Raw genomic sequence first — 27,324 nt, 5'->3', positions numbered from 1 at the left:
GGAGTGTTTTATGACACTGTTGACATAATTATCTATTCAGAGTTTTTTTTTTTTTTCATTTATTTCAAATTTTCCCCCATTTTCTCTCTAATTTACAAGGCCTCTTTTTTCAAACAACTGAGCTGAGTAGCATCACAGCGCTCTCGGAGGACTCGGTTCAGATACATCAGCTCACAGATGACTGATCACCATCACCCTTTGGAGTGGTGAGGGGAAAGAGCACCATCTACCCATCCAGAGAGAGCAAAGCCAATTGTGCTCTCTCAGGGCTCTGGCAGCCGATGGCAAGCTGCGTGAACAGTATTCAAACCAGCGATCTCCTCATTATAGTGTAATCAGATGTTGTAAAGAATCCGTCCTGAGATGTTGGAGAGAATATCAAACTGGTGATTAATTTATTCAGTCATTGTTTTAGTTAAAAACGCTGCAATAAGTACTGTAATACAAACTGATATAGTTTTAATTCTTTAGCTGATTTTTTTATGTTTTCATGTCATTTTAAAAGATTTTAACAGATGTCTAAAATTATAATTATATTTTTGTTGATTTTTATCTTACTACATACAGTGCTTTTTGCATCATAAGGTGCACTTTAAATCCTTTAAATTTTCCAAAAATCAACAGTGCGTCTTATAATCCGGTGCTCCTTATGTATGAATTTTACCAGTCAGCTTGTAAGAAGCAGTAAAGCCACTCAACTGAAGTACAGCGTTAAACATGACTTTCAGTTTAGTTCTCCAGCACCAAGGATGGAGCAGTGTTAGCATTAGCCGCTAGCTAATATTGCCCTGGCTTACCGGAAAACTCAGTTCCTCAGGGTTCCTCAGTGTAGCGTTGCTAATGCTGCTGCACCTAGCCATAGTGGAAATCCTCTTTATCATTGAAATCAGGTGTTTTATTCAGTTTAGGTGGCACCGGTGTATAAAATCCATGCAATCTACCTTTAGAAACTCTTTAAAAAACCTTTAAAAAGCTTTTCCCAATAAACTGTGGCCCTTGCACACTGCATTATGTAATCTTTTGACTCCAACTGTCCTGTGTTCTGCAGATGATTTGTCCAAATATGCTATCACTTATCTATCGTTTGCTCTTCCAGCAGGGGGTGATTGTATCTGGTGGAGAGGAGTACCTCATTGAGCCCTTGGTTTCTGCTGAAAACCACACCAGTGTGGACGGGAGAGAAGGACGCCCCCATGTGGTGTATAAAAGATCGTCCTTGCGACACTTGTACATGGACCAGTCCTGTGGAGTCATTGGTAAGATTGTTTTTTTTTTTTAAATTAGGGCTGTCATTGTTAAAGAGTTAATGCATTATTATTATTATTATTTTAAACACAAATTAATTATGGTGCCAAAATAATCTGGTCTTGATCCGTCCCAGCTATTAAATATATATATATATATATATATATATTTTTTTTTTTAACTAAACTGCTGTTAAGGCCGTTTAATCTGATATATTAGCCAGATAATATACTGCTATGAACATACGCTGTCTGCTGCTCCATGCTGTTTACACTGAGCGCAGTATGTGCTGCGTTCACTTCTCTCAGCCATGCAACTCGTGTACCTTTACTATGCATATACCTCTGTTTTAGATAATCCAGGACTGGTACTCCCAACTAAATACACTGGATTTCAGAAAAACAATCAAAAACAATAAAAAAACAGTGAATGAAATGTCTCCAAAAATGTCTACTCTACTCTACTGTGTACTAGATGTGTACTGTAATATTTCAATCTGTATTTGCTTTAAAACTAAATCAGTTTGGTTCTTTTCAGCATTTTAGACCCGTTGTCGACATAGTAACAACACTTGTGGTTTAGTCAGTGTATCTCAGGAAAATTAGACACGATATTTAGCTCCAAATAATCTGTAAAACGAGCTGAGTTTTCCCAAGATACATACTCCAAGGTCTAAATAATCTCTGGCTGTTTCAGATGAAAAACCCAGCAAAAGCTTCAGTTGGTGGCAGCGAACCATCAAACCCTCCCCCAACCAGATGGGCCGTGGCCAGCTGCCTCTGAAGCGTTCGGTTAGCCGAGAGCGCTATGTGGAAACGCTGGTGGTGGCGGATAAGATGATGGTGGGGTACCACGGCCGGCGAGATATTGAGCAGTACATCCTGGCTGTTATGAATATTGTAAGTTTCAAATCTCCTGGTTTCCTCTATAGTTTTTCATTACTTTATTTTAAAAAAGTGTTTATTTACAATCAAAATCACAAAGTCTCTGGTCTGAATTTGAGACAGCAGATTTCCTCATCAGGAAGATCGCTGGTTCGAATCCCGGTTATTCAGCTTGCCATCAGCATGCCGGAGGCCTGAGAGAGCACAATTGGCCTAGTGGGTAGATGGCGTGCTTTCCCCTCATCACTCCAAAGGGTGATGTCTATCAGCACAAGGCTGCGTCTGTGAGCTGATGTATCACAACCAGGTCGCTGCGCTTTCCTCCGAGTGCGCTGTGATGCTACTCGGCAATGTTGCATCAGCAGCAGTTCAAAAAGAGGCGGAGTCTGACTTTACATGTGTCGGAGGAGGCATGTGCTAGTCTGAAAGCTCTGCTTTTTTTGTTATTTCAGCCATTTCTTATTTTTTTGCAAACAAATGCTTTAAATGACAATATTTTTATTTGGAATTTGGGAGAAATGTTGTCTGTAGTTTATAGAATAAAACAACAATGTTCATTTTACTCAAACATAAACCTATAAATAGTAAAATCTGAGAAACTGATTCAGAAATTTAAATTGTCTCTCATTTTTTTCCAGAGCTGTATATTGATTACTAAGAGAATCACCGATTATCTGTTGAGTTTACGACGTGTGTTGGAGCAGACCGAGATGGCTCTTTTTTTAGACTGGTCTTTTCTTGTTTCCCTGGAGGTCAGGTTGCCAAACTGTTCCAGGATTCTAGCCTGGGGAACGCAGTGAACATCGTGGTGACTCGACTGATCTTACTAATGGAAGACCAGGTAAAAACACACACCCACATGAAGAAAAATGACTCATTTACACATTTACAAAAGCTTAGTTTCTCTCTCTATTTATTTGGGGCTTATTTTGTGTACTATTTGAAATGGGACCTGTTTTAACTGACTTTTAATTACAATGAACTGCCACTGGGGCACAGTATATATCAATAATGTCTCAACCCTTTTTATAGCCTTGGAACTTAGGTCATGAGTCATGTATAATTTTGCTGTAAGATGCAAATGCAGATGCAGATGGGAGGAACATGAACATTAGCACTGCATTGCAATAGCCGAGGCGTGAGAAGGCTATGGCTTGGACCTGGAGTTGAGTGGCCTGTTGCGTTAAGAATGATAAAATCTGTCTAATGTTGTGCAAAAAAAGTGCAAATCGGTAAGACCAAACATCTAAAACCAAATGGTGTGTAAAAGAGAGCTGGTCATCAACCATAACCCCCAGGTCCCTAGCAACCTTTGTTGGGGAGATTGGGAATAAGTCAATGGTTATGATTATGGTGAAGTTGTGTTGGACGGATGGTTTTGCTGGTAGAACCAGGAGTTCAGTCTTGGAATGGTTTACTTGAGGGTGGTGTTCCTCAATTTCCATGCGGAAATGTTACAGTAAATAATGTAAAACAGACATTTCAAAACAACACCAGTTCTTTTGCTTTCCAAATTTTGGTCCAATGGTCTGGCCCAATCAAGGCAGGTTTGAAAGCATCAAGAATCGTAGAGAAACGTCAAATTTGATGTATCTGCCATCATTCAAACCAAAAGGTTAATGGATTAAAAAACCATCAATCTAAACATTCTTTATTTCTTTTGGATCTTTAATCTGCACTTTAGTCCAAGTACTCGTAGATGGTCCTCGTTTTAGCTCTTATTTAGCTCTTTTTTTTTAGCCCTTATTTGCCAAACCTCAGGTCTGGTTTGTTTAAGGGCCACTTTTAAGGAACCATTAGTTGGTCCTCTATGACATCAAAGAGCCACTATATTTTAAAGGGTTATAAGAGCACTGATGGAAGCTGAGGAGAACGCAGCTGTGTATTTAGCGTAGTTCATTAGGACCAATACGTTCTCTGCGCCCTCAGTTCTCTCAGAAAAGCTTGACAAATACGGCCCCTGGAGTCCACGGTCCACTCAAAGAGCTCCTTGTTTGCTAATTCGTGGAGCTTAAGTGTCCTTCCTGAGCGAACCTCCACAGACAGTCCCAGTAAGTCCAGTCTGTTTGCCGTCCTGGTGTACTGGGTGCGGCGCAGGCCCTGCCATGACTGCCCTTGTTGTTAACTGTGACCTGTCGCCCCACCCTGGTGACGTGGGTACGGGTCCACCAACGGGAATTAAGAGGAGATCCAGACTGAGCTGGCAGTGTTCTGGTCTATGTGTGGTGGAATTGTGTTTTTTTTACCAAAAGTCCAAAAGTGTATTCTGATAAAGACATAAAAAAATGCATCGCCAATAGATTGGAACAATCTGTAGCAACCGTATATGATGTACGCTCAACATTCCCAATGCCAAACATCTATAAACCTATACTCAATAATCCCAGTATTGTGTTGTGGAGCAGTTCCAACTGCGTTCCATGGAATAATGGAGCTCCATCCAATCATTTTGGGATAAGTTTGAGTGGCAGAACTTTTAACATTAACATTTAACATCAGTACCAGACCTCACATATGTTTTTGCATGGCTGAATGCAATCAAATCCTTCTCACATGTTCTGGAAACGTTCCAACATCTAGTGAAAAGCTTGCCCAGAAAAGTAGAGGCAGTTCCTGCAGCAAATAAGGACGAAAACTACTATTACTATTAATACCCTTGATTTCACTCAAAAAAAAAACCTGTGGACATATAGTGTAGATATACATAATATATGTTCAAAAGTATTGGGACACCTGCATATTTAGCATTTCTTGAAAAATCAAGGAAATTAAACAAAAGTTTATTCTGTTTTTGTTGAAGTACCTGTTTCTACTGTCCAGGAAAGACGTTCTACTAGATTTTGGAGCATTGCTGTAAGGATTTGACTTAACTCATTACTAATTTGTAATTGTGTCCCATGACTTTTGCCATGCTTTACAGAATCTAAAGAGCTGTGCATATGATATATATGTGGGATATGCAATATGTATATCCCACTGCACTGTCCACTGTGTGCTGTAATGCCCTCTATGCCTCGCAAAGCCTTGTTCCACCTTACCATGAGCACACTGTCCAGTGTCCACTGTCTCACCCACAAGATAACAAGATAGCACCTCACAAATTACACAGGTGTAGTTATTTCAAAGCTGTGCCCTGACTTAATGCTTCATGATCGATTTACATACTGCTGTCCCATGATTTTTGGCATGTCAGTGTGTATGCGCTCTGTATCCATTGCCCACCCTGGTAGGAGTGTTAATGGCAGCTCTGGCCTCTCAGGGTTTCAGTAACGAGCAGCTGGAGTTCAGAGCTTTAAACAAACTCTTTATACCACAGCGGGGGCGACCGGGGGGACCGCAGGACCACGGGGGTGTCCGTAATCACACACTGATTATTCCAAATCACACACATATATCCCAAAAATACCCCCCCCCCCCACACACACACACACACTCGAGCTGTGGCCTGATTAACAGTGAGGCTGAGGTCATGCCTCTGGATCAGGATGTTATTATTATTATAGCACAGTGCGCTGTGGTTGAGGTGAGACTAAAAGTAGCCTGTTTGTAGATGGGAACACCACACATACACACACACACACACACACACATATACACACACACACACACATACACACACACACACAGTCTCGCTCAGTAAGGAAACCCAGAGTGCAGGGCCACTGAGCAGGGCATTATGGGTAGAGATGATTATGGGTTATGTCAGTGTGTGCATTCCTGGGTTACGAGTGTGACCGAACTGCGGCCGGCAAAGAAACTAAGAGAAAGAGAGAGAGAAAGAGAGAGAGAGAGAGAGAGAGAGAGAGAGAGAGAGAGAGAGAGAGAGAAAGTAGGACAGAGAGAATTAGAAATAAGAGAAGATAGAGAGAGAGTTAGGGTAGGGGTGGTCAGAAATAGAAAGAGGGAGAAAGAGAAAGTAGGGAACAGAAAAGGGTAGAAAGAGAGAGAGCAATACAGAGAGAGAGAGAGAAGAGAGAAAGTGGGACAAAGAGAGAAATAGAAAGAGAGAGAACAGCAGAGAGAGAAAGGGAGACACAGAAAATGTGAGAGAGAGAGAGAGAAGAGAAAGTGGGACAAAGAGAGAAATAGAAAGAGAGAGAGAGAAAGTGGGACAAGAAGAGAAATAGAAAGAGGGAGAAAGAGAAAGTGGGGAACCGAAAAGGGTAGAAAGAGAGAGAGACATACAGAGAGAGAGAGAGAGAGAGAGAAAGTGGGACAAAGAGAGTAAGCAACAGAGAGAGAAAGGGAGACAGAGAAAGAGAGAGAGAGAGAAGAGAGAAAGTGGGACAAAGAGAGAAATAGAAAGAGAGAGAAAGAGAGAGAGAGAAGAGAGAAAGTGGGATCAAGAGAGAAATAGAAAGAGAGAGAGAGAAGAGAGAAAGTGGGATCAAGAGAGAAATAGAAAGAGAGAGAGAGAAAGTGGGACAAGAAGAGAAATAGAAAGAGAGAGCAACAGAGAGAGAAAGAAAGACACAGAGAGAGAGAGAGAAGAGAGAAAGTGGGAAAAAGAGAGAAATAGAAAGAGAGAGCAACAGAGAGAGAAAGAGAGACAGAAAGAGTAGGACAGTAGGACAGAGACAGGTAGAAAGAAGAGGAGAGTGAGAGTGGAGAGGGCAAAAAGATAGATAGAAAGAGAAAGAGAAAGTAAAAAATAGAGAGAGAGAGAGAGAGAGAGAGAGAGAGAGAGACAGAGGGAAACAGAGGAGGGAGATTGTGTGTGAGAGCGTGAGAGAGAAAATGCGACAGAGAGAGGTAGAAAGATACGGAGAGAATTGGGGCAAAGAGAGAGAGAGAGAGAGAGAGAGAGAGAGAGAGAGAGAAAGAAAGGGAAAGAAAGTGGGCAAATTCAAAAAAGGTAGAGAGAGACAGAGTCAGAGGTAAAGGGTTGAAGAATGCTAAACACCTGCTTCAGAAACTTCAGAAATGAAATGTCCATCATCCATCTGCACCCACCATCAGCTCTCACACAAGATACCACCTCACAACTTATACAACAATGGGCATTGAAGTCATTCCATAGGCTAAAACCTATAATGAACCTGCAGACTGCAGACCCATGTGTATGAATACAGTGTAAACAGCTTTTTTGTAAAATCTGGTATTCATATTTAATCTAATAATAATATAAGATATCTGAGCTTCCTGTTCTCACTTTGTGATTCTGTTCTCTGATTGGCAGCCCAGTCTGGAAATAAACCACCACGCGGGGAAGTCCTTAGACAGTTTCTGCAAGTGGCAGAAATCCATCCAGCACCGGAGCAGCCATGGAAACGCCATCCCTGAAAACGGCATCGCTCACCATGACACGGCAGTTCTCATCACAAGGTTCGTGCTTTTGTTTTTTTATTTTTGCATTTTTGTCATACTTACATTTTTCAGATTATCAAACAAACTTTAATATCAGACAAATGTAACCTGAGTAAGTATAACAAGCACTTTTTAAATTGTGATTTCATTTCTTAAAGAAAAGTAAAAAATATCCAAACCAATCTAGCCCTTTTCGAAACCCCCCAAAAATGACTCCAAAATTACCTACTGAAATTACTCCAAAAGGGCATGGACAACCCATCTAGGAGGTCACAAAAGAACACAGAACAACATTTAAAGAATTGCAGGTCTCACTTGCCTCAGTTAATGTCAGTGTTAATGATTCAATAATAAGAAAGAGAGTGGACCAAAATGGTGTCCATAGGAAATGGTGTCACATTTGCGAAAAAAAAAAATACATCTTGAACTTTGGACTTTCCTGAATTTTGGGTAAATATTCTTTGAACTGACGTAACAAAAGTGAACTAACTTTCATTGAGTTAATTTTTTTATTGAAGAAAAAAAAATACCCAAACCAATCTCGCCCTTTTTGAAAGAAATGTGTTTGCCCCCCACAAATTACTCCAATATTACCTGCTGAAATTACTCCAAAAGGGCATGGACAACTCATCTAGGAGGTCGCAAAAGAACACAGAACAACATTTAAAGAATTGCAGGTCTCACTCACCTCAGTTAAGGTCAGTGTTAATGATTTAATAATAAGAAAAAGATTGGACCAAATGGTGTCCATAGGAAATGGTGTCACATTTGCGAAAAAAAAAAAAACATCTTGAACTTTGAACTTTCCTGAATTTTGGGTAAATATTCTTTGGACTGGCGTAACAAAAGTGAACTAACTTTTTGGAAGGTGTGTCCTATATTATCTGGCATTAAAACTAACATATAATTCCAGAGAAAGAACTTTCAGGGACTGGACAACTTGTTTTAATAGGTGGAACCAGGAGTTCTGCTGTTTACCAGACAATCCTAAAGGAGATTGTCTGGACCAGAGACTGTAAAAAAGATGGACGCTGTGTCGCTGTTCCCATTCATTCAATAAAAATGAAGCCAAAATCTTCCTCCATGTTGGCGATCCTGAAACCCGAGTCTGTAGAGCGCAGTAGAGACAAGAGAAGAGAGAAAGACTGTGGAGAGACAGCCTACTCATTTAAATAACCCCGCCCCTGAGAGCTGCCTCGAGGTCACAGGCTGCATATCCGAGCAGAGCGGAGCTGACGGTCTGTTATTGGTCCCGCCCATAACCAGCCCTTTTACAATAACCACACTTTTTTTGAATAGAAGTGAATAGCGTTTTAAAAAACTAATTCTGTGGGGATATAAAAATTTGACAATATAAGCAGAGGTTACACTAGCTGCTGCATTTAAATAATGGAGGTAGAATTACAGTATATTAGAAAAAAAAACGTGATTGAAAAGTTGTCTGTTTTGCCTGTTATTGAAACCTATGGGGATTGGTTGGGTTACACAGCTTTCTGCAACCGAACAGCAGGGGGCGCCTGACCTGTGGTGGCTTCACTTTTGAGACACGATGCTCTGTCCAGCTATACACAGTCTATGATCTAGCCATCTGTTTGTGACCTCAAGCTTAGGCTTAGGCTTACTTGGGTTGTGCAGCAGGACAATGATCCATGCATTATAAATTACCATATTACCATTTAAAAATGGCTTTTTTTGTATTTATTCATGTCTAATTTGAAATGTTGGTTTGACTAAAATGCAAAAAAAAAAAAAACCTTTTCTATAATAAAAGTCAGTTTGAAACTAATTATCAATGGGTTGAATGATGAGGGCCTGAGCTCTGCTGGTTTAAAGCCCAGTCACCAGAGAGTCGAGAGCTTTCAGAGCAAAAATTCCCCGCTCTGCGCTCGGACTGATTTACTGCATCTCCAGCCTCTTACATGCCTCAGTTTAGGCCAAAAGTGTGTTTAAGTCTGTTTATCTCAACCTTGTGTTTGGCAGGAAAATGCTCTGGAGCAACACACACACACACACACACACACACTGACACATGCATACCAGCACAGCTGTCTGAAATCTTGTTGCGCTTAGCCAGGCCTACGGAAACACTGAAGAATCTGAGACGGGGTCATTTAGGACAACAAGCAGTGTAGAACAGCCCGGTCACTTTAACTCTTTAACAGCTCTAAAACACACAGTGAGGGTTTATTACACTGTGTGTGTATGTGTGTGTGTGTGTGTGTGTGTGTTATCTAAAGAATGTGAAAGTGTCTCTGTGAGAGTGCATTCTCTGCTTCCTGTTATTGTCCTGTCTCCGAGATGAGCGTCAGGACAGTGCAGGTCACTATATTAAAGGGCCCATATCCTATATGTCCTATATACATCTCTTTAAATAAAAAAAAAAAAAAATGAGACCACTTTAATTTCTGAATCACTTTCTCTGATTTTGTTATTTGTAGGTGTATATAATACATATATAGATGTATTACAAACAGAGTGATCTATTTTTGCCGTTTATTTATTTTATTCTTGATGATTATGACTTAAAGCCAATGAAAACCCAATATATAATATAATATAAGACCAATTGGTACTTTTGGCAGTGTGGGCAGTGTGCCAAGTCCTGCTGGAAAATGAAATCCGCATCTCCATAAAAGTTGTCAGCAGAGGGAAGCATGAAGTGCTGTAAGATTTTCTTGGTAAACACTGTTTTGCATTTATTATGTATTTGATGTCATATAAATCCGTGTATTTACAAATGAGAACGTCCGATGATCAGTGTGTGTGCGTGTGTGTGTGTGTGTGTGTGTGTTCACTAGTTTGAAAGTGTGTGTCAGTGCACGAATGTGTTAAAAATAAAGGCCACATTCAACCTGTGTTGAACACAAGTATAGTGAATATGGTTTATTTGTTTTTTTCTTCTTATGCACTAGTCATATTTTCCTTTGTTGTGTTGTAGATACGACATCTGCATCTACAAGAACAAGCCCTGTGGAACCCTGGGTAAGATTCAGTGGGGGTGGGGTGGTATTATTGATTGCCTGATCTGCATATTGTGATGTTCATCATCCACGCCTTTAGCACAGTTGAACCTGTGTGGGCGCTGCAAAGGCAGAAAAAGGTTGGAATATTTGTATAAAATTCAAGCAGGACTGATATGTTTCATTACTTCAAAGGAACACATTTCAGCTATTAATGGAAAAAAATATTGTTTAAGATTTAATGGCTCTTTAAAAATGATGTAGCAGGTGTCATTACATTACATTACATTACATTACATTACATTTGGCAGACGCTTTTGTCCAAAGCGACTTACAATAGTCAAGTACAATGTAAAATAAGTTTAAAGGTAAAACATCTTTGGATAGGGATAAAAGGAGGTCAAAGGGGAGTAATAGGATAGAGGAGTGAAGGAGGGGAAGAAGGAAATGAGGTTAGAAGTAGTTAGTGTGTTAGAGGTGTTAAGAGAGTAAGTGCTCTTTGAAGAGCTCTGTCTTCAGGAGTTTATTAAAGATAGTGAGAGATTCTCCTGATCTGGTAGTAGAAGGTAGTTAGTGTGTTAGAGGTGTTAGGAGAGTAAGTGCTCTTTGAAGAGCTCAGTCTTCAGGAGTTTATTATTAAAGATAGCGAGAGATTCTCCTGATCTGGTAGTAGAAGGTAGTTAGTTAGAGGTGTTAGGAGAGTAAGTGCTCTTTGAAGAGCTCTGTCTTCAGGAGTTTATTAAAGATAGTGAGAGATTCTCCTGATCTGGTAGTAGAAGGTAGTTAGTTAGAGGTGTTAGGAGAGTAGGTGCTCTTTGAAGAGCTCTGTCTTCAGGAGTTTATTAAAGATAGCGAGAGATTCTCCTGATCTGGTAGTGGAAGGTAGTTTGTTCCACCATTGGGGAACTCTGTATGAGAACAGTCTGGATTGCTTTGTGTGAATGTTTGGCATTACAATAACAACCTACTCATCCCCTCTTTTCTGTCCATAACAAAGCTAATTCTAGAGTTAGCGGTAGTGTATGACCTGTTCCATATCAGTTACAGTATATCTACTTCTTGTATGGGCTAATACACATACAGCTCTGTAAAAAAAATAAGAGACCACTTCAGTTTCTGAATCAGTTTCTCTGAATTTGCTAATTATAGGTATTTGTTTGAGTAAACTGAACATTGTTGTTTTATTCTATAAACTACGGTCAGAGCATTTATTTGCAAAAAAAATAAAAGAAGGCTAAAAAAAAGATTGCAGAGCTTTCAGACCTTAAATAATATAAAGAGAACAAGATAAAACAAGAAGTTTTAAGAGTTCAGAAATCAGCATTTGGTGGAATAACCCTTGTGGTTTTTAATCACAGTTTTTATGCATCTTGGCATCATGTTCTCCTCCACCAGTCTTACACACTGCTTTTGGATAACTTTATGCTGCTTTACTCCTGGTGCAAAAATTCAAGCAGTTCAGCTTGGTAGAGGGTTTCAATTGGGTAAAATCAAAGAAACTCATCATTTTTAAATGGACTCTTTTTTTTTTTCCAGAGCTGTATAAAGGACAGTAGTTTAATTGTAGTAGTAGTTAATTAACGTTATAGTTTTATTGTTTTTGGTAGACACATTGAACAAGTAGGTGCCTCCATACTTTTTATTTTGTTCATATAGTGTTTATTTTTACTAATACACTAATTATATGTGGCTTAGTCTTAGGCACATTTTAAATACGCTGGTGAGATAATGTAGTACTGCACTTCTTTAGAACAGTAGTTTAGTGTGTGTGTGTGTGTGTGTGTGTGTATCAGGTCTGGCCCCGGTTGGTGGAATGTGTGAGCCAGAGAGAAGCTGCAGTATAAATGAAGATATTGGGCTGGCCACGGCGTTCACCATCGCTCATGAGATCGGACACACGTGAGTCTACTGTCTCACTAGTGTTTTCTTTCCTTCCTTTTTTCTTTTCTCTCTCTCTCTCTCTGTCTCTCTCTCTCTGTCTCTCTCTCTGTCTCTTTTTCTCTCTATTCTTCATCTCAGCTCCTCTAAACTCCCAACTCTTCACTCTGTTCTGAATTAAAGAAGTTGTGGACAGTGTGTGCACCTACACTCTGTTAAAGGAAAAATCCAGTGTGAAATGGACTTGGGCTGTAGTGAAACCTGATAACGAGTATGCACTTTTATTAAAAGTCCCACCTCTTTTCACCATTAGCATTCTGAAATACAGCACTTTTAGCTGATGCTCCCAACAGGCTTACAATGCTAGCGATAGGGGCATAGATCACGCATGCAAAGACTAAAATCACTATTTAATACCAATTTACAAACAAATACAAAAAGATTAATATTTAATACCATTTACAAGCTCCATTAAGTAGCTCCACATTTTGTGGAAGTGCATGAATATTATAGATTATAAATATTTTTAGCAACAGCTGGATTTCAAGCATTTCCACCTAATTAATTCTGCAATCCGTTCCGCTTTTCTACCTATTGGTTTATGCTCATCAGTTGATTTAATTTTGGTATAAAAGGTACATGTGCACTTTAAAGTTTTCAGTGCCTTGTATTAAACGTCAGTGGCCTCGGAATTCTATCAATAAAGTATGGCATTACTTTTACTTTTACTTAAATGCATTCTTAACAAAAACCTCAACATGTCCTCAAATTGTTGCTTCTTAAAGTTCTTTATCAGTGATTAAACTTGCTTTATCAGTTTTGTGTTTTGCACATAAACGCTGTATTACAGACACATAGGGCCCTATTTCAGCAATCGTCAAATAGGCAAGCCGTCAACTGTGCACCACTCAGCTTGGTTTAGGGCATGTCAGCGTGTCTTTGCTTTCATAACCACAGGAAAAGTACGATATGTGTGGTTTGAAATGCACAAAAGGCATGGACTCATTATCTTAATTATTCATGGATGGGTTTGTTTTGGGCGCAATGTGAATGTGCAAAACAATAAGTGTTTCACTTGCCATTTCCTTTAAGAGCCGGATGTGCTCTGACTTTGGCAGATTGGCATTTGCCAAGATAGCAAGATAGCAACGATGATTAGTCTGATGATTGATTCAGCATGTTTCATGATTCTAATCAGTCAGTGGCACACCTGTATTTACCGTTGGCATAGATATATTTATAATTACCGTTGCTATTTAAACAGTATTAAGGTGCAAGGTGTGAAAATGAACTGTTGATGGGGTCTAAGATAGCAATAAGCGACTCTTCGTGACGCGCCATGTGTATGGTGTAAGAATGCCTGTAGGCCAGGCTGTGGGCACGTTTTCCGGTGCCTCTTTCCTGTATTTCAACCCTCTGCTTTTTTGGTGGCCTTGCATTCCTTTGGTTCTGGTCTGCAGACAAACGTACAGAACGTCTTTAGAGTACGCCACGCCACGCCTGGCTGATGCCGAACTCGCCCCTATACACACACACACACACATGCACTCACACATGGATGGTTTTCTGCAGACCTTCAAATGAAAGCCAGATCCAGTGCGTTTGTGCTGTTTTGATTGTGGAGGAGCACAGTGTGCTATCAGGCAGGAGATCTGCGCTGTGTTTGTGCAGGGTAATGGAGAGAGCCGTTAGCCCGGCTGCGCTCGGAGCTCCGGCAGGTGGAAAAGTCATTAGCGAGCTGCTCATAATGCAGCAGCCAGGTAGCTTCAGAACTGGTGTTCCTGGGAACTGTCTAGACAAGAGGGAATATGGGTGTAGGATTACACAAGAGAGTTACTGTAGAGAGAACAGTGGAGTTAAAAAGTATTTGCCACCCCGTACAGATTTTTCTTTTGTTGCTTTTTGTTGCTTTTTTGTCATACTTATATTTTTATTATTATATAAAAAAAAAGAATCCAAATCTAGCCTTGTGTAAAAAGTATTTGCCCCCTACAGATTTTTCTTTTGTTTTTGCTTTTTTTGTCATACTGATATATTTTTTATTATAAGACAAAAATAACCTGAGTAAATATAAAAAGCATTTATTAAGAAAAAAAAAAACACTGAGATAATCCAAATCTAGCCTCGTGTAAAATGTATTTGCCCCCTACAGATTTTTCTTTTGTTTTTGCTTTTTTTTTGTCATACTGACATTTTTTATATAATCATTATCAGACAAAGATATCCTGAAGAAATATTAAAAGCATTTATTAAGAAAAAAAACCCAAATTATCTAAATCTAGCCTTGTGTAAAAAGTATTTGCCCCCTACAGTTTTATTTTATTTTTTTTTTTTTTGTCATACTGATATTTGTTTATATAATCATTATCAGACAAAGATATCCTGAGTAAATATAAAAGCATGTATTTAAAAAAAACCCCAAAATAATCCAAATCTAGCCTTGTGTAAAAAGTATTTGCCCCCTACAGATTTTTCTTTTGTTTTAGCTTTATTGCCACACTGATATGTGTTTATATAATCATTATCAGACAAAGATATCCTGAGTAAATATAAAAAAAAAACTATTTATTATAAAAAAACACCAAAATAATCCAAATCTAGCCTTGTGTAAAAAGTATTTGCCCCTACAGATTTTTCTTTTGTTTTTGCTTTTTTTGTCATACTGATATTTTTTATATAATCATTATTAGACAAAGATATCCTGAGTAAATATAAAAAAAACTATTTATTATGAAAAAAAACCCACCAAAATAATCCAAATCTAGCCTTGTGGAAAAAGTATTTGCCCCCTAAAGCTAAAAACTGCAACAACTGCAATCATTATCATTATTTACCAATAACTGGCAACAAGTTTTTAACATCTCTGTGGAGGAATTTCGTTCCACTCTTCTTTACAGAATTGTTTTAATTGAGCAACATTAGAGGGTTTTCGGGCTTAAACCACCTATCAGACTTTGACTAGCACACTCCAAAACCTTCATTTTTTTTTTTTTTTTTTTTAACCAATCAGAGGTAGACTTGTTTTGTAGACTCTGCTTTGGATCATTGTCCTGCTGCACAACCCAAGTAGCCCAAGAGTGCCGTCAACCCACCCAGAGAGACAGAGAGAGCAAAAGCCAGTTGTTCTCTTTAAGGGCTCTGGCAGCTTATTGCAAGCTGCATGACCTGGATTTGAACCAGTGGTCTCTCAAACATAGTGGCAGCGCTTTAGCATTAAACCACTTGATTTAATGTCTTAATTTTTATGAAGAGGCATATTTGTACTTTATAAACTGTTTACTTTATTTGCTATAAGTACTTATACAATTTATTATACAAGCTGGTCATGACGGTTATGTATGCTATATGCCAGGGGTTGGCAATAGGCAAGCATGAAACATCTTGCCCATGAGGTTGATTGAAATATAATGAACGATAATGAAAAAATAAATAAATAAAATGCTTCTATGGTGAGCTTTTGTTTACATGCCTCCCCTGTCTCTCTCTCTTTCGTGCTCAGCGTGACTTTAGTTCCTGCCCGTTCTCGTTTTTCCAACGGTTCTTGGGCTCCCTATCTCCTTATAAGGGCATTGTTTTCCCCGGTCGTGTCCCAATTCACTAGCCGGGGCAGCGGTAGTGTATTGGACTGCGACCCTAACGACATGGGTTCGATCCCGTGTGAGGAGCAATGTGTTTATTAATTTTTTTTTTCTTTCTTCAACTGTTCTGCAATTGGGTTCAACAACCCTCTGGGCTGGAGAGCTACTAGTCCGTAGCGCTCTATCCCATTGCACTTCATTTTCCAAAACAGAATTTTATTTTTGTGGCCCACCATGTAATCACTTGTAAAATATCTGTCCCGCATCCAAACTTAATTGCTACCCCCAGTTAAATGTAGTAATTAATTACAAATGCCTTCACAATGCATTCTGAATATAGCATTTACTGGAAGTGTTAGCGAAACAATCTTTAAACAAAGTTTAAAATTGAATTTTAATAAATATTTTGCACATATCCACCCATTTATCCGTTCGTTCACAACCTCAATCACCCCGTCCTTCTCTCCCTCTCTCTTTCTCTCTCTCTCTGCTCTCTTTTTTCCCTCCCCAGGTTCGGTATGAACCATGACGGAGTCGGGAACGCGTGCGGAGCGCGAAGCCAGGAGACAGCCAAGCTCATGGCCGCCCACATCACCATGAAGACCAACCCCTTCGTCTGGTCGGCCTGCAGCCGCGATTACATCACAAACTTCCTGAAGTGAGGGTTTATGTTCCCTTTCGGAAATGAGTCACAGCGCAGTACATAAACGTACCCAGCAGCTATTTAGCGTAAAATATATAAAAACCCTGCTTTTTTATGAACGTTTTTTATTAGGCTTTTAAAACCGTGATCAAGCTGAGCATTACAGTAACGTTCCTAACTGAGCGGCTGTATTAGTCCAGAACTACAGTATATAACTGTGCTATTATTGTATTTTTCTGTGCATTAAAAATTCCATAAGAGATCAATATTGATGCTGTTGAATCTTTTACATAACAAAGCTATTGATTAATATATATATATAAACCTTTCATAATGAATAGACCCATAGAAATGGTCATAAATTAAGGTGAAATTTAGTTGAAATTGCTGAAATCAAGACTTCTTTAATTAATTTAATTTAATTTAAGTATTCCTATTCCTATCTCCTCAAAAGTTATTTTGGATAATACAGCTGAGTCCTTCCAACAAATAGTAAATAATATTTTACTAGACATTTCTCATTTTTTGGGAGTTTTGGGATTTAGGGCCCACTCTGGTAAGAATGGGTAATTGCATCGAGCATATGGAATAATAATAATAATAATAATAATAATAATAATAATAATAATAATAATAATAAACTTTATTTATATAGCACCTTTCATACACTTAAATGCATCTCAAAGTGCTGTACATAGAAAAAGGCAATCAAAACACTAATAAAAAATGAAAAAGGGAAAAGGAAAAAACAGTAAAATTAAAAATAAAAAGGTACATTCAGATAAGATGTAATAGAAAACAAAATAATATAAAATAAAAATTATAAAACTGTTAAAGGACAAAAAAAAATAATAATAAAATAAAAATGACAAAAGATTGTGACTGTGAAATAAAACAGTTAAAACATAAAACAAATGGATTCATTATTAAAACAAAGTTTAAAGAAATATGTCTTAAGTTGCTTTTTAAAACTGTTTACTGATGATGCTTGTCTGATCTCAAGTGGTAAATTGTTCCATTTCTTTGGAGCATAAAAACAAAAAGCTGCTTCCCCACTTCTCTTCTCTTCTTATTAACTTTTGGTACTTTAAGAAGATTGGAGGTGCTAGATCTTAAGGAACGACTGGGAACATAAAGAGACAGACAATCTGTAATACATGATGGTGCCAATCCATTTAAGGCCTTAAAAACTAATAACAGTACTTTAAAATCAATTCTAAAATATAGTACTGTAAGCCAATGTAATGATGCCAGAACTGGTGTAATGTGTTCTCTCTTCTGTGTTTTCGTTAAAACGAAATGGAATAATCATTTTAAACTGGGAGGGTGTGATGCGGTCTCCTTTCGGAGTGGGTGAATTCGATTCCAGGTTATGTTCAGTCAGAGAGAGAGAGAGAGAGAGGGAGAGAGGGAGAGAGAGCGCTCAGTCAGAAACTTTACTCCTTCGTTTCTTTGTTTTTTACTATGAGTGAATGAGCTACTGAGCTCTGAGTTTCCTCTTCTGAAGTCTCCATTGCTCCACCAGCCGCTCGCGTTCAGTAAAAGTGAGCCGGATCCTCTTTTAGAGGCTGTACGTGTGACGTAAGTCCGTAAAGACGTGTGACGTGGCCAGAAGACGAAGAACTCCCGCGAAAAGCAACCCGACACCCCAGTTTTTAGAATGAATATAAATCTAAATAAATTATATCTGTGTGTTTGTGTGTATGGCTTTCTACAGCTCTGGAATGGGATCCTGTGTGAACAATGTTCCTCCGAAGCAGGAGTTTGTGTACCCCACCACAGCCCCGGGGCAGGCGTACGATGCAGACGAGCAGTGCCGCTTCCAGCATGGAGTGAAATCTCGCCAGTGTAAATACGGGGTACTCACCTCTCTCCACTCTCTTCACTCTTACACTCACATGCTGATGTGCTAAACATGTTTGCTACACACAAGTCCTGGGAAAAATGGCGACACACAGGAATACTGGTTATTATTTAGATAACTAGTAGGGGTGTAACGATATGTTTATTCTTTGCGAACCGTCACAGTACGGATAGGATTCTATTTCCTAGTGTGCTAACTCACTGGACTTCCCTGATCCCAAGATGTCATGGCGTTCACACTTCACACTCACCAAGCTTCTGATTGCTCACACCTGGACTGCTTTGTATAGATACCCCTTATTTGTTTCCTCGCTGGGTATTAAATCCAGCTTTCTAGCTCTTCTTCTAAGCGTTTCTTTTGACCGTTCTTCCTTGTTACTAACTGCTTTTTGAGTTTTTTTACCGCTCTCTTGCCTTCCCATTTTTATAGTTTGTTTAACATTACCGAACTATTTATTTATTTATTGATTTTAATTAAGACTACCCCTTTTTGCCTTGCTCTCTTTCTGTTTGGATTCACCATGTATGTTTCGCATGTTTTGTTTGCTCACTACGTTATGTTGTTTATTATTGGCATTTTCATAGTGACCCTGCCTGTCCCTGACTACCCCCGTAAGCTTTTTCTATGTGTTACTAAATTATTATTATTGGTATCTGCATTTGTCTGTCCTTGGTTTGGCCCAAGTGACACTTTAAAGTTGTAGCAGTAGTATATTCTTAAAATTAACCATATTGCCACATTTTGTTATATTGTCAAACCAAGAATAATTGCAGAAACACTCTGAAATATTGTGATATTATTTTATGGCCGTATTGCCCGGCCCTAATTAAGACGTCTACACATGTTGGCTCTGGGTTAGCAGGGGCTTTGGGTTCAAACCTCTGTTCTCCTCTGTTCTGTTCTCTTACAGTCTTACAGTGAATCGTTCAACACTCTCTTTAACTCTCTCTCTCTCTCCATCTCTCTCTCTCTACCCTTCCTTCTACCCTCAGTCTCTCTTTATTTTTTTTATTCCTTCTCCCATATCTGGACCAGATGGCTGTTCTACCTTTTTTCTTCTCCAGCTGTAGCATTCCACCCCCTCGCTGCTCTCTCCGTCTGCTGATTTCGGGCTTCCTGCCCGCAGCGTTTTAAAAAAAGAAAACCTGCGGCCTCCCTGCGCCGACCGCAGCTGACCTCCTCTACCTTCTGCTGGATTGCTGTGGACCTCAGAGCTTTGGCCCAGCTGCTGGGAATCTTTAAAGACTTCTATAGCTGTCTTTATTGAGCAGGGCTTTATGTGTATCATGTGTTTTATGACATGCCAGTAGAAGAACATCTGGACTGGGACATGAGAAGGGTTGAGACAGTAACTGTCCTGCGATGAGTTTGTCCAGTAAGAGAGTGGAATATGTGTCTGTAATTTCTCGTCAGTCACTTCCAGGTGTTACAGATGTTGAGTGAGGATTGCAGGGTTTGTTAGAGTTCTAATGTAGGATGCTGTTCTGACAGGGGTGCACGATATTACGATATATTGTTTCTAAACCCATTACACTTTTGTTTTCAATTTCTATATTCACTGATCTTATAGTTCATGTTGTAGTTCTATAATTACATACTGTAGTTCTGTACCTGTATCTTTTACCCTGTTCCAATTCACCACATTGCAATGACAGATGTGCAAATGCACACACTTGAAAATGCACACAAAATGATGAGTAAAATTTACTTTAAAAAAGTTTCGCAACTTTCTGCATTTGTGTTTTTTAAGTACATTTAATTTCAGATAAATTTAAGTAACTTGAACTCGCTTTCAAGACTGAAATGTTACATAGAGTAAATAAGTGAACTGAACTTCAGTCAATCCTTTCTTTCAGTAAACTACTTAGTACTTCATTTCTACATACAGTATTACCTAATTACAATTACTTAATTCATACAGTATTACTCAAATCATGTATGATACATAATATATTATAATTCCTGAAATTTAAATATTTTTAGTTAAAACACACATTTTACACTGTCTCAACACATGGATGGCATGTAATACATTCTTTTTACTTCTACGTTTTTTTCAGTGTAGTCCCTGTTGGGAAGTACTGCCAATAGCTTATTGAAAACTCCTTGATTTCAGAAGAAAATTAGATAATAAAAATGTGTCCCAATATTTTTGTTGTGCTGTGTGTTGTATATTTCAGTGTATAAATCTTATTTTATGTGTTGTATGTGTGCAGGAGGTGTGCAGTGAGCTGTGGTGTATGAGTAAGAGTAACCGCTGTATAACCAGCAGCATCCCGGCCGCTGAAGGCACCATCTGCCAGACCAGCACCATAGAGAAAGGGGTGAGTACAGGTGTAATGGGAGGGCAATGGGACAACATCCAGCTTTATGAAGTTTCTATTGGTCTAATACATTTATGCACAGTTTAATACTAATTTATTGCAATATTCACAGTATTCATACCCCTTGAACTGTTTCACGTTTTGTCACCTTATAACCACAAACCTGATGTAAAATGTATTTCATTGAGATTTTAAGTGATAGACCAACACAAAGTACCACATGATTGTGAAGTGGAATCCCCACACCACAGTGCTGCCACCACCATGTTTCACAGTGAGGACGGTGTGTTTTGGGTGATGAGCAGTGTTACTTTTCTGCCACACATTTATGGCATTGCATTAAGGCCAAAAAAATTAACAGGCAAACCTCATTTTTGCTATATCCCCTACATGTTTTGTGGAAATTTTTTTTTTTTTTTTTTTTTACAATGGTTTTCTTCTTGCCACTCGTCCATAAAGGTAGACAGATTCTCCCACCTTAGCTGTGGATTTCTGCAGCTTCTCCAGAGTGACCATGGGCCTCTTGGCTGTATTTGTACTAAGACTAAGACTAAATTTTACAGAGCTTGGCCCTATTAAGTAATTAAGTGAAAATTAACTTGTGAAAGCTGTTGATTGCATTGGATTTTACTTTATTTTTATTCATTTATTCATATTTTTAAGTACAATTATGTGCTACTTTCTGTTGGTATATCAGTTAAAATCTCAGTAAAACACATTTGTGGTTGTAAGGTGACAACATGTAAAAAATGTAAGGGTTATGATACTTTTCTAAGCCAGTGTATGTATTCTATATATATATTTTTTGTTTGATGTATGACCTCACCAATTTTGTGGTTTAATAGTCGTAATTTTTTTTAGATGTGTTACAAAAATAACATGACATAGTGTACTAATGTCACTTGACATTGTACTTATTTCACATATTACTATAGACATCAGGGTTGACATAAAAAGCCTTTCGGACTTATGATGCTGCTCTTCTTTTCAGAATCAGCATTTTTTTTTACTGTAACTGTTTAGGTATGTTTTTTTTCAGTTGTCATAAAGCCCTTATGTAGGTGTCATAATGCCTTATTTCTACTGGCCTACAAGTAAAGTGTTCCCAAGATTATCAGATTATTATTATATGTTTATTTTAATATTTTAATAGTTTGAATGTTGATTCAGTAATAAAGCTGAAATCAGTCTATCCCCTCTGTGTCTCTATGCAGTGGTGCTATAAGCGAGTGTGTGTTCCTTATGGGACTCGTCCTGAGGGAGTGGACGGCCAGTGGGGTACGTGGTCACCGTGGGAGGACTGCAGCCGGACGTGTGGGGGCGGAGTTTCTTCATCCATTCGCCACTGTGACAGCCCTAGGTGGGGAATAATAGAGATAGCATTTTTATATGTTTACCTACAGGTGCATACTGTATATCAGGGGTCACTAATAGGCGGACCGCGGTCCGGGTCCGGACCCAGAAATTGTCCAATCCGGACCCAAACCGATAAACTACTGAGAAGGTTTTAATTCTGACCGTGTTCATTTAAAGCGGCGGAGCGTTTATTGTCTTTATGGTTTACATGCTTTACAGTGCAGTAAACTTTCTGACCAATCACGTGTGCTGTAAGATCACCAAACGCTCTCCTTTTCCAATCAGGTCTCTGCAGATACGAGAGGGCGGAGCCACACAGGTGAAGCAGGCGGTGAGAAGTGGGAGAATAAAGCAAGAAAAGCTAATACAGATGGTGCGCACCAGAAAAAAAAACATTAAAATACTACAGTTATAAAATATATTAACAGTAATGTAACTGAGCGGTGTTACTTCAGAGGAATTAAAGAGAAACAACCGAGACAAGAGTGCAGGCGCTCTCTCTCTACTCCCAAAACAACCGTGCCTCAACACTACGGCAACCCCCAGTGGACAAAAAGCATTGGCAACTCCCCCCATCAGTTTTACCCACAACATAATAGAGTATGCTACAGTAATAATATTAAATAAAATAAAACTGCTGTTTTTTTTAAAAAGCTGATATTTTGGCCAAGTTCAGCAAACATTTCTCCATATATTGTACGATTTATCATTCATGTAATTTTTTATCATGACAGGCAGGCCTAAATCTAGTAGAAATAAAATCAAATAGAATAAATATGGCATTTTGAAACAAAACAAAGTGAGCATATGTTAAATTCTTGAGGGTGTTTCCATTTATTTTATGATAGGTTGATAATGTAATTATTGTGACAGGCCTATTTAAAACAATAAATATTGTTGGAGGAAAGCGCAACATCTCGGTTCTGATACATCAGCTCACAGATGCAGCCTTGTGCTGATCTACATCACTCTAGGAGTGCCATTTATTGTACCCACCCAGAGAGAGCCAAGACCAATTGTGCTCTCTCGGTGCTCTGGCAGCTGATGGCAAGCTGCATGACCAGGATTTGATCTAGCGATCGCCCGATCATATTGGCAGTGCCTTAATCTGTTGATCACCCACAGCCCGAGTCAGATGTTTTTAATCAATGGGATGACTTTTAGGTGTGAGTGGGCGGAGCCTGATTTATTTAACCCTTGTGTGGTGTTAGGGTCTGTGGGACCCGTTTTCATTTTTCATTAAATGATACTAAAAAAATATCAAACTCATTGGCATTGGCTCATTTTTTGTGAAAAACATATATCAAAACACATTTTTGATAAACACACACTGTACACCACTCGCCCCCCCCCCCCTACACATTTATATTACATACAGTATGTTTGGCCAAGGGCTAATAAACATTGCTTCATTTGTAAATTTGAAACTAAACACATTTTCTACTCATATCTTGAGTTTAATTCATTTTCTTTTACATTTTATAAAAAAAAAACTAATAAAAAACGAGTAGCACTTTTTGAAAGAAATGTAACATAAGAAAGGTAAAGGGCAAATATTAACCATGTAAGCTGTTTATATTGCTTGCAATTTAGGTGAAGCAAGCATGTGTAAAGCATTTTAATGTAAAATTGCTTAATTTTGCTGAATTAAATACAAGTAACAAAGTAAACGAGTAACAAAAATATGAACACCACACAAGGGTTAATAAACATGATTGTGGAAGTGTATCGACGATAACAACAATAGTGTGCATGGCAGGGTTGTCTTCCTCCCTCAAATCACAAGTAACCTGCACCTGTAAATCAGTAACCTGCACCTATCGCCACCTAGTTTAGCGAAGTTGCAATTGATTTATTGTTCAAATCTTTACTTTGAACTACAAATCGACAAACACTGATTGACTTGCATTGCAATGTTTTTTTTTGTTTAATAGACCATGCCTAATTCTTTTTCACCCTGTTGTCTGTGATATAACTATATTCCTAGAATTCCTCCAGAGTTAGATGTTATGTCTGATTTAGTTAGATGTTGTGCTGTTTATGTTGGTTGGTGTTCATGGACTACGTAACTCCACAGTTATTTTGTTTGACTCTGTTATGTTGTGTTGTGGCGTCTATCTCCCTCAGGTGTTATGACTGAGGTAGGTTGTCTCTGCTGGTGTTATGACTCATAATACGTGTACTGTAGTTGCCTTGTTTACACTTCTCTGGCTCTGACATCACTTCACTCTTATATCAGATTCGAAAAGACACGTGTATCACATGATTGATGTCATTTTTTTTGGCTCTAAACTGTGGTCTCAAAATAGCAACACGTTTTTTTTATATGGTTTCATTTTATATGTGTTTGTAAGTGTTGTTGTAACTTGTTTCTGCTTATATTCTGTGATCTTTATCCAGCATTTTATGTGAAATATTACACACCAGCGGCGTGTTATCTTATTAAACACTGGCAGTGTGTGTTCTGATTACCCAAGCCATGTCAGAGACAGGCTGTGTTATCAGTGAGGTCATTGTGACTCATGGTAGAAGAGTTTGCTTTTGCATGCAGTTTCCTAATGTGGTATGTGCTGCTAATGTTAAAAACCTGGTCCCTGCAAAATAAAAAAAAAAGAAACAACATGGCCAGTACAAATTAGTCAAGATGGTTAAGCATACTGACCAGCTTTGGGTATGTTCTTAATTTAGACCTGTTGCAACAAGGCAAGCAAACCAATCAATTGCCCAGGGCCCCTAAACAGACCTGGGGCCCCCAAACAACGACTAGTTATGAACTGAATCCAACGAAAAACTGTGTGAGCACCCCTTTCAATTCTGCGAACGTCAGTGCAGAAAAGTAAAATAACAATGCTATCAGAATAACCTCCAAGGGGGCGCAAAAAAACGGGCCAAAGAGTCTAAAAGCGGAGAGAGTGCACAATTCTAGCGCAAAAAAACGGGCCAAAGAGTCTAAAAGCGAAGAGAGTGCGCGTTTGTAGCGCAGAGAAACGGGGCAAAGAGTCTAAAAGCGGAGAGAGTGCGCATTTCTAGCCCAGAAAAACGCGCCAAAGAGTCTAAAAGCGGAGAGGGTGCGCATTTCTAGCGCAGAAAATCGGGCCAAACAGTCTAAAAGCGGAGAGAGTGCGCATTTCTAGCGCAGAAAAACGGGGCAAAAGAGTCTAAAAGCGGAGAGAGTGCGCATTTCTAGCACAGAAAAACGTGCCAAAGAGTCTAAAAGCGGAGAGAGTGCGCATTTCTAGCACAGAAAATCGGGCCAAACAGTCTAAAAGCGGAGAGAGTGCGCATTTCTAGCGCAGAGAAACGGGGCAAAGAGTCTAAAAGCGGAGAGAGTGCGCATTTCTAGCACAGAAAAACGTGCCAAAGAGTCTAAAAGCGGAGAGAGTGCGCATTTCTAGCACAGAAAAACGTGCCAAAGAGTCTAAAAGCGGAGAGAGTGCGCATTTCTAGCACAGAAAATCGGGCCAAACAGTCTAAAAGCGGAGAGAGTGCGCATTTCTAGCGCAGAAAAACGGGGCAAAAGAGCCTAAAAGTGGAGAGGGTTCGCATTTCTAGCGCTGAAAATCGGGCTAAAGAGTCTAAAAGCGGAGAGAGTGCGCATTTCTAGTGCAGTAAAACAGGCCAAAAAGTCTAATTTATTCAATAAAAGTGCCGGCGTTTATTTATATATTTCTGCTGTTATTTCACAATCTGCCTGTGTGACGCAGCCCAGTGTACTCACTGAACCAGAGCTGCTGAAGCCTCGAAACGAAGAGCAGCTGACAGAGCGGGAGTCTGGCTGGGAGTAATGGGAGTGGGGTTGACAGGGTAATTGTGGGAGTTGTGGTGAAATCACCCTCAGATGGTGCGAATGCTGTCTGTGCTCATGTGTGTGCTTTTCTCCCTCTGGTTCAGGCCGACCGTTGGAGGACGCTTCTGTTTGGGGGAGAGGAAGCGCTTCAGATCCTGCAACATTGAAGTGAGTCTTTAATGCAGTTAAAAATTAATCTGGGGGTTTAGCAGACTGAGGCTCTGCCACTATGATTGGTTCGAATCCCGGTCATGCAGCTTGCCATCAGCACAATTGGCCTTGCTCTCTCTCTTTCTCTGTGGGTGGGTTTAGTAGATGGTGCTCTTTCACCTCATCACTCCTAGGGTGATGTCGATCAGCACAAGGCAGCGTCTGTGAGCTGATGTATCAGAACCGAGTAGCTGCACTTTTCCTCAGAGTGCGCTGTGATGCTACTCGGTAAGGCTAGAATAATTGATGTGTGCTCAATGTTATTCCGAGCTGTTATAACAGCTTACAACAACTTATTTATGCTTGTTCTGTTGTAGGAGTGTCCCCCTGGCTCTCAGGATTTCAGAGAGATTCAGTGCTCTGATTACGACAGCGTTCCCTTCCGAGGGAAATTCTACACCTGGAGGCCGTACAGGGGCGGTGAGTAAACGCATAAACTGAGAATATCTGCAAAACTAATCTTAAATACATACAGGAGACATCTCTGATCTACAAATCATATCTCTACACACCTTATCACCAACTATTAATGGTAGTACAATTGATTCTGTTTCAGAATGTCAAAATTTTGGGTACCACTTTAAAATAAGACTACCTTTATAAAGCGTTTATAAATGGTTTACAATTAGTTTATTAATGGTTACTAATTAGGTTGTAAATGCCTTTAAAAAACAATAATAATCAGTTATAACACATACATAGAAAGAAAACTAATTGTAAACCATTTATAAACCCTTTATAAAGGTAGTCTTGTTTTAAAGTGGTACCCAATTTTGGAATATTTTGTCATAATTTAATCTGGCAGGCGTTCTTTTACATTGAATTCAAATTTAATGACAAATGGACCAATAGAAAAGCTTCAAAAGGTTTGTTCTGACAGCAGTAAATGGAGTGGATATATATATATATATATATATATATATATATATATATATATATATATATATATATATATATATATATAGAGAGAGAGAGAGAGAGAGAGAGAGAGAGAGAGAGAGTTTTGTCTGTTTTTCTGTTCTTCTCTCTCTTTCTCTTTTTTTACCTTTTTTTCTTTAGATGGATGGATGGATGGATGGAAGGATGAAAGGTCTAATGGATAGACAGATAGGTAGACAATAATGTAGTTAGTTAGATAGATAGATAGATAGATAGATAGATAGATAGATAGATAGATAGATAGATAGATAGATAGATAGATAGATAGATAGATAGATAGATTGAGATGGATAAATGAGGGAGGGAGAGAGGGAAGGATGGACAAAAGAATAGACGGGCAGACAGATAG

At 39.0% G+C, this 27,324-nt stretch overlaps 1 protein-coding gene across 3 annotated transcripts in view; it reads left to right on the top strand.

Annotated features, from left to right (window-relative positions):
* Positions 1-27,324, top strand: part of adamts10 (ADAM metallopeptidase with thrombospondin type 1 motif, 10) — a 76,540-nt gene that overhangs the window by 27,280 nt on the left and 21,936 nt on the right. For all 3 annotated transcript variants that reach the window (XM_022670212.2, XM_049485941.1, XM_049485940.1), the window contains exons 4-15: positions 1,097-1,256; positions 1,942-2,144; positions 2,887-2,970; positions 7,309-7,454; positions 10,375-10,418; positions 12,190-12,295; positions 16,364-16,510; positions 18,213-18,354; positions 20,576-20,683; positions 21,898-22,043; positions 25,931-25,994; positions 26,354-26,456. In XM_022670212.2, the coding sequence (XP_022525933.2) occupies positions 1,097-1,256; positions 1,942-2,144; positions 2,887-2,970; positions 7,309-7,454; positions 10,375-10,418; positions 12,190-12,295; positions 16,364-16,510; positions 18,213-18,354; positions 20,576-20,683; positions 21,898-22,043; positions 25,931-25,994; positions 26,354-26,456 (1,453 nt within the window). The remainder of the gene's footprint in view (positions 1-1,096; positions 1,257-1,941; positions 2,145-2,886; positions 2,971-7,308; positions 7,455-10,374; positions 10,419-12,189; positions 12,296-16,363; positions 16,511-18,212; positions 18,355-20,575; positions 20,684-21,897; positions 22,044-25,930; positions 25,995-26,353; positions 26,457-27,324) is intronic.

This window comes from Astyanax mexicanus, chromosome 12 (genome assembly GCF_023375975.1).
Source record: "Astyanax mexicanus isolate ESR-SI-001 chromosome 12, AstMex3_surface, whole genome shotgun sequence".
In the NCBI taxonomy this organism is placed as follows: domain Eukaryota; kingdom Metazoa; phylum Chordata; class Actinopteri; order Characiformes; family Acestrorhamphidae; genus Astyanax; species Astyanax mexicanus.
This window is presented reverse-complemented; position numbering and strand designations above follow the sequence as displayed.